The following is a 6,390-nucleotide window of genomic DNA, read 5'->3' as shown; positions in this document are numbered from 1 at the left end:
AGACACACATATGAGCACAGATACATATGTATGATTGTGCAGACACACATGGATGAGCACAGACAGACATGTGAGCAGACACACATGTATGAGTGTAGACACATGTGTGAGTACAGACACACATATGAGCACAGACACACATGTATGAGCGTGCAGACACACATGGATGAGCGCAGACACACATGGATGAGTGCAGACAGACATGGATGAGCACAGACAGACATGTGAGCAGATACACATGTATGAGCAGACAGACATATGAGCGCAGACACACATGGATGAGCGCAGACACACATGGACGAGTGCAGACAGACATGTGAGCAGACACACATGTATAAGTGCAGACACACATGGATGAGCGCAGACACACACATACCACGGGGAGGGGGGTCGGAGGACGACACGGTAGAGTTGGTGCTCTCCCTCCATCTTTTGTGAGATCTGGGGTGGAACTCAGGCTGCCAGGCTTACACAGCACACCTTCACACCAGCCCAGCCTCTGGAGTCCTGACGCCCCTAGCATGAAGGTTACCTGAGATCCTTTGTCTCTATACCCAAATCGAGGGCCGGCCAGTCATGAACTTCAAGCATATGGAGATACTTCAGCCCCTCCATCTTATAATGAATCTACCTTCATTACTAGAAATGCCCAAGCCATTTTTAAGAGACAACAGGACCGGTTCTGTGGGTTTCATCTCATCCATTACCAGGTGCTGTAATATTTCAATCTTCAGCATTAGCTACACCTGTGGACCCCTAAATGAAACGTGTTCCCACCTTTGGATGGAACCCTGAGTCTTGTGCCTGCCACACAAGCTAACACCCGGTTCCAGCCCACGCTTCTGCTTTCTAAAACCAGGTGTGCTGCTGTCATTGGAGATCTAATTCCAGTCCGAGGACGCCATTACTGGGAGGTGGAGGTAGATGAGCGCTTGGACTACACAGTTGGCGTGGCCTGTGAGGACGTCCCTAAACAGGAAGACCTGGGGGCGAACTGCTCGTCCTGGTGCATGAGGCATACATTCGCCTCCACAAGGTAAACTCAGTCTGCACAGCCAAGGTGAGGGTTTCAAAGACGCAAGGTTTACTAATAGTGAACAAGGCACGCGCTTGCTTAGAGAAGTCACAGGTCTCCCAGTTGTTGCCACCCACTCCTGAAAGAGGAACAACAGCTTCGGCTCATGCTGTGCATCTTAACCACTGGTGGGTTTTTCATTTATGCTCCGCTCCCACATTCCAAGTTTCCAGCTGCTGAGGATGCCAAATTCTATCTCTAGTAGGTGTGGCTAATAGTTCCTAAGACCAAGGCTTCTGCAGCCGAGCACTGTGTAGAACAGATCTGTATGAAATGGTTAGTTCCTTGTGGATGGAGGAACAAAAGGTCCTGGAGCCCTGGCCAATGTGCTAAATGTTTGGACTGACAAAACCATGGCAGCTACCTTCCTTCACTTGAAAACTTGCAAATCAAAGCACACACGCATGACCCCAAGTCCCTACCACTTTCTAAGCACCTCTTATAAGATGCAGGCAGCCTCTGGCTGCCTTTAATCTCAGCACTCAGGAGGCAGATGCAGGTAGATCTCTGAGTTTAAGGCCAGCCTGGTGTAGAGGGAGTTCCAGGACAGCCAGGGCTACACAGAGAAACCCTGTCTTGAAAAACCAAAGAGCAGGGAAAGGCAGCCTCTGACACTCTGGACTTGATGAAACCTGACCATGACCATCTATCACGAATAGCAGCTTTTCCCGGAGAGACGTGGATTAGACTGGACTCTGCTGACCCTCAGAACCCCTTCAGAGATATAAGAATTTTCTGCATACATTTAATCTGAACCAAGAACAAAGGTCAAAGGCTTCTTTAGAAAGAACAAGGGTCAGAATCAAAGAGATAAAGGAGGCATTGGAGTTGGGGGGGGGGGGCAGGAAGAAGGGGCCAGTAGCGGATTATTGGGACAAGTCCTCCATTACTCATTTTTGGTTCATGCTCTTGAGTCCATTGGTAGAGAAAGGACTCGTTTGCTGTCTGGTAGCTGCTTAGTTTAAAGGCGGAAGAAGGTGAAGGAGATGGAGCCTAGCTAGCTCACTGACACTTCAGTGTCGATCTAGGAGTCTGAATCAACATTGCGGAAAACACGGTTCTTCAGATGTCCATGTCCTGTGACTCGGCTTGATTTGGCCATTTTCTAAAGTACACAGGTTACATAAAAAGTGTACGGCAGTGCTCAGAACTCACCTGTGGCAGCCAGGTAACCACAGCCTCTGGCTTGGGTGCAAGTTTAAGAACTGGATGTCATGGAGTCCTGGTTCAGGTTATACAGAAAGTCTGTTTCTCAAGAAGGCCCGCAGGGCTCCCATTTCAAATGTCTTTACTCCAAACGAGTAACACTGGCTTCAAATTTCCTCTTTCTGCATGATTCTGATGCAGTGGGAGTTCATGGTTCTGTATAAGAGCTGTTTAGGTGCAGAATTTGCTCAAGAAGAAAGTCCCAAACTGTTTTACGACAAATGTTAGCAGAAGTAGTTTGGAAATGTCATGTTACTTGGTAGTCAGGGATTACAAGGGACAAAATCGTAGGGGTATAAATCAGGTCAGTACGAAACACTCTGCAAGCAGCTTCCTGTGGTTCCCAAAGCTTTGTTGTATCAACATTGAATTTTCAGGCACCGGTACGAATTTCTGCACGACAGGACGACTCCAGACATAAGAATCACAGTTGCCCCAAAGAAGATCGGCGTCCTGCTGGACTATGAAAACTCCAAGCTGTCGTTTTTCAACGTGGACCTTGCTCAACATCTGTACACATTCAACTGTCGGCTCCCCCAATTTGTGCACCCCTGTTTTTCTTTGGAAAAGTCCGGAAGCCTAAAGATCCGCAATGGCATCTCAATGCCAAAGCATGTCACTTTTTTTTAGGTCCTTCTGATGTTGTTTCAAGTCTTTCTGTCCTCTCCCTCAGCCACCCTCACTTCGCTGGCTGAACTTGGTATTCAAGTTTCCTGCAGCCAGCACAAGCCACAGTTCACGGCAGTGTCATGGGGTAGATGGGTGGATGGGGTGCTGGACCTATTTCACCTGATAATGGACTCATCCTGGTGCTGCTCCCTGTGTGATGCCCGGGGAGCCATTATCAGACCAGGCTGTCAGAGAAGGGGCCAGACTCTGATCTCAAAGGGCTCTTGTGGACTTGAACTGCACTTGTCTGTTTGTCGATATGTAAACTATTTTGAGTCTCCTAAGCCTATAGACATAAGGATAGCATCAGGAAGTCATTTATAAATTATAATTTATAAGGGTTAAGGCTTCTGCAGCCCCGCACATGTGTGACGTTTCACTATTTACTGAGAACAGACCCAAGAAGGCAAGAAACTCTGCAGAAATACAGGGAAGTCAGGTACCCATCTCTAGACCACAGTGGTAGGTTGTGTACGAAGGGCTCATCTATTTCAATGCTTAGTCATCCAGAGTGCCACTATTTGAGAAGGATTAGCATGATTAGGAGGTGTGGCCTTGCTGGTGGAAGTGTGTCACCGGGAGTGAGCTTTGGGGTTCCAAAAGCCCAGGCCAGGCCCGGTCTGTCTTTCCGCCTGTGGATCAGGATGTCCCTCTCTCTCAGCTACTGCTCCAGCACCATGAGTGCTGCCCTGCTTCCTGCCATGATGATGGGCTAAGCCTCTGAAACTGTTAAGCCCCCATTACATTTTGTAAGAGTTGCCTTGGTCGTGGTGTCTCGTCACAGCAGCAGAACAGTGACTGAGACAGAAGCTGGTACTAGGGCCTGGAGTGCTGCTGTGACGGGCCTGCCCACGCTGCTTGTCGGAGGAATATGGAAGAACTTGGGACTCTGAAATAAAAAAATGGTTGGACACTTATGTGGGGCTTAATAGGAGCATGGAAAACAGTGTTGGGGGTGATTTGAACTGTGAGGGCCCAGATCAAGAAGTTCAAAAGGGGATGAACATTAGCAAGTGGCCTAGAGACCATTCTTGTGCTGTTTTGGCAAAGACCTTTTTGCCCTTGCACTAAAAATCTACCTGAAGCTAAACTCAAGTTTTGGATTAAGGATTTAGCAGAGATCTCAAGACAGCCTGGTGTTGACCCTGTCGTGTGGCTCTTGGTGATTGCTCTTATGCAGATTCTTAGCGAAGAGGAAGGGAGCAAGCAAAGTACAAAATGTACAGTTTGAGGAGAAAAGGAACACCAGGAAGTGCTTGTTTGAGCCAAGTCTGTGTTCAAGGAGACAAAACATTTAAGGAAAAGCCCCACGCTAAAATGAAAGTGGTGACCTCAGTGCAAGAACACACCTAGCTAAGTTTCCAGGGAAGCCTGAACAGTGAAGGTCACCATTTACGTAAAGAGGGGGCCAGCCCAGCCCCAGCAAGCAGTAGACCTTGGCAGTTTAGCCACTTCTGGCTCCAGAGTCACAAAGGGGGTTGTGGAATCTCCCTCCACAGCTAAGGAATGCCCTGAAGCCAGGTGTGTGTCTGGGTGTCTGGGCTGTCCCTGCAGGGAGACCCAGGCAGAGTGTGAAGCTATAAAGGTTGATACCTGATTACCTTGGAAACCAAAATAGGTTGGAGATGCCAGAACCCTGGGATAGCTGCCAAGGAGAGCTGCTAACAGGGTGTGGAACCAGCCCAAGAGAGAAGTGTATTTCAGTCAGCATGACTGACAGTGCTGTGCCCAGAGTCTGGACCCCCAAACCAAGAGACCAGATAGATGAAAAAGCAAGAGTCCTTTTAATTACGAGCTCAGGTCCATCCAACACAGCTGGTGGAGTAGGCAGGACCCCTGAGCCACAGTGGGGCAGGGCATTTATTGGGGGCCCCGCAAGGCGAAGGTCTAGGGGGTCTTCAAGTCTCTGGACTGGCACACCTTAGGCTGGGGGAACCTGTCCTGAGCTGATCAGTCAGCTGCAGCTGTGGAAAGATTGCTGTACCTGGAGGGTGTCCAGGGGGCAGTTCCTGCGCTCACCATTATCAGTAAAGCCTGCCCAGAGCCTGCCAGCTTACTTCTGATTGGTTCCTTACTACAGGAGGATGTCAGGCAGTAATTAGGACAAGGTCAGGTAAGCAGGAGCTTAGCACATCTTGCTGGGTCTTTTCTGCAGCCTGTCATGGCTGCCAAAGTGGGGGCTGGATGAGCATTCTGAAGAATGCGTTGACATTAGACGTGCAGATGAAGAATTTAGTGGGCTCTGCTGGGCTAGGTCTGGCTGGCTTTGGCCCAGAGCTCCTCACTCTGATCCCTTTCATTCCCTTGGAATGGTAATGTATATTCTGTGCTACAGTATGTTGGGAGGAAGTATGCAATCTGTGTTTTTATTTTGATTTTATAGAGGGTCACAGTTCAGAGACTGCCTTGAGTCTCAGAGGAAACTGAACTTTTAAGAGTGTTAGGACAGCAGTAGAACAGTGACTGAAACAGCCATCCATCCCTGCGTTTCATAACGAAAACGGGTAGCAGCATGGCAGGTTCCTCCCAGTGTCCAAGTTCTGTAATGCCCTGTCTTCTGCGTGGTGGTCTGACCCACTCTAGTGCTGAGATTACCTCTAGGATGACTAAAGGCAGGACGGTGTGTGCCTTGTTATAATGCGACCTTGGAGGCCAACACGTCAACAGGTGCACACCAGTATGTGTAAACAAACACCTTCATCTAATCACTGCTCTTTGGCCTCATGCTGCTCTTGGTGGCAAAGTCGGCAGGGCTCCTTCAACTACAGCAAAGCATCTATGGCAGGAAGAAAACCCCATGAGGTAGCGTGAAGCACCTGCGGCTCAGGAGCATTTCTCTCTCTCTCTCTCTCTCTCTCTCTCTCTCTCTCTCTCTCTCTCTCTCTCTGTGTCTGTCTGTCTGTCTGTCTGCATGTATACATTTATGTATGTCTGATAAGTTCCTCTAATGAGTTCAGTCATCATGAAAGACAGAGACAGGACACTGAGAGCACTCTAATAAGCAGAGGATCATATTTAAGCAAAATTTGCAAGAACCTTTCATTAGTCAGTATGCAGCAGGAAAAGTCATAAAAATGCCAACCTGTGGGAGTGGGGCTGATTGCCCGCTTTTTAGATGCTTAGTACTATGATTACAGGGATGTGCCAGCATACCCAGTTTGTGCAGCACTGAGATGATGGAACCAAGGGTTTCCCTTTCCCTCATAAGTCAGATTTCTAACTCTGCTATCCCTTGCTTTTTTTATTTTATTACAAGTTAATTATACTTAATTTTTAAAGTCTCTCTCTCTCTATCTATCTCCCCCCCCCCATATGCCTGTCCACTCTAGTAAATCCAATGCCTTTGGCTTCTCTGAGAACCTGTACTAATGTGAGCAAATACACACACACACATGCACACACACACACACTTAAACATAATAAAAATTAAAGTGATAAGT

General features: G+C 48.2%; 1 protein-coding gene and 1 long non-coding RNA gene across 5 annotated transcripts in view; one reads left to right on the top strand and one right to left on the bottom strand.

Annotated features, from left to right (window-relative positions):
• Fsd2 (fibronectin type III and SPRY domain containing 2) overlaps positions 1-3,271 on the top strand; it is a 30,169-nt gene extending 26,898 nt beyond the window's left edge. For all 3 annotated transcript variants that reach the window (XM_005357666.2, XM_005357667.2, XM_005357665.2), the window contains 2 exons: positions 860-1,036; positions 2,659-3,271. In XM_005357666.2, the coding sequence (XP_005357723.1) occupies positions 860-1,036; positions 2,659-2,911 (430 nt within the window). In that variant the 3' untranslated portion in view covers positions 2,912-3,271. The remainder of the gene's footprint in view (positions 1-859; positions 1,037-2,658) is intronic.
• Positions 1-6,390, bottom strand: part of LOC113457344 — a 43,490-nt gene that overhangs the window by 30,166 nt on the left and 6,934 nt on the right. The window lies entirely within an intron of this gene.

This window comes from Microtus ochrogaster, chromosome 22 (genome assembly GCF_000317375.1).
Source record: "Microtus ochrogaster isolate Prairie Vole_2 chromosome 22, MicOch1.0, whole genome shotgun sequence".
Taxonomy (NCBI): Eukaryota; Metazoa; Chordata; class Mammalia; order Rodentia; family Cricetidae; genus Microtus; species Microtus ochrogaster.
Note: the sequence above shows the minus strand (reverse complement) of the source record. Positions and strands in the feature narration are given on the sequence as shown.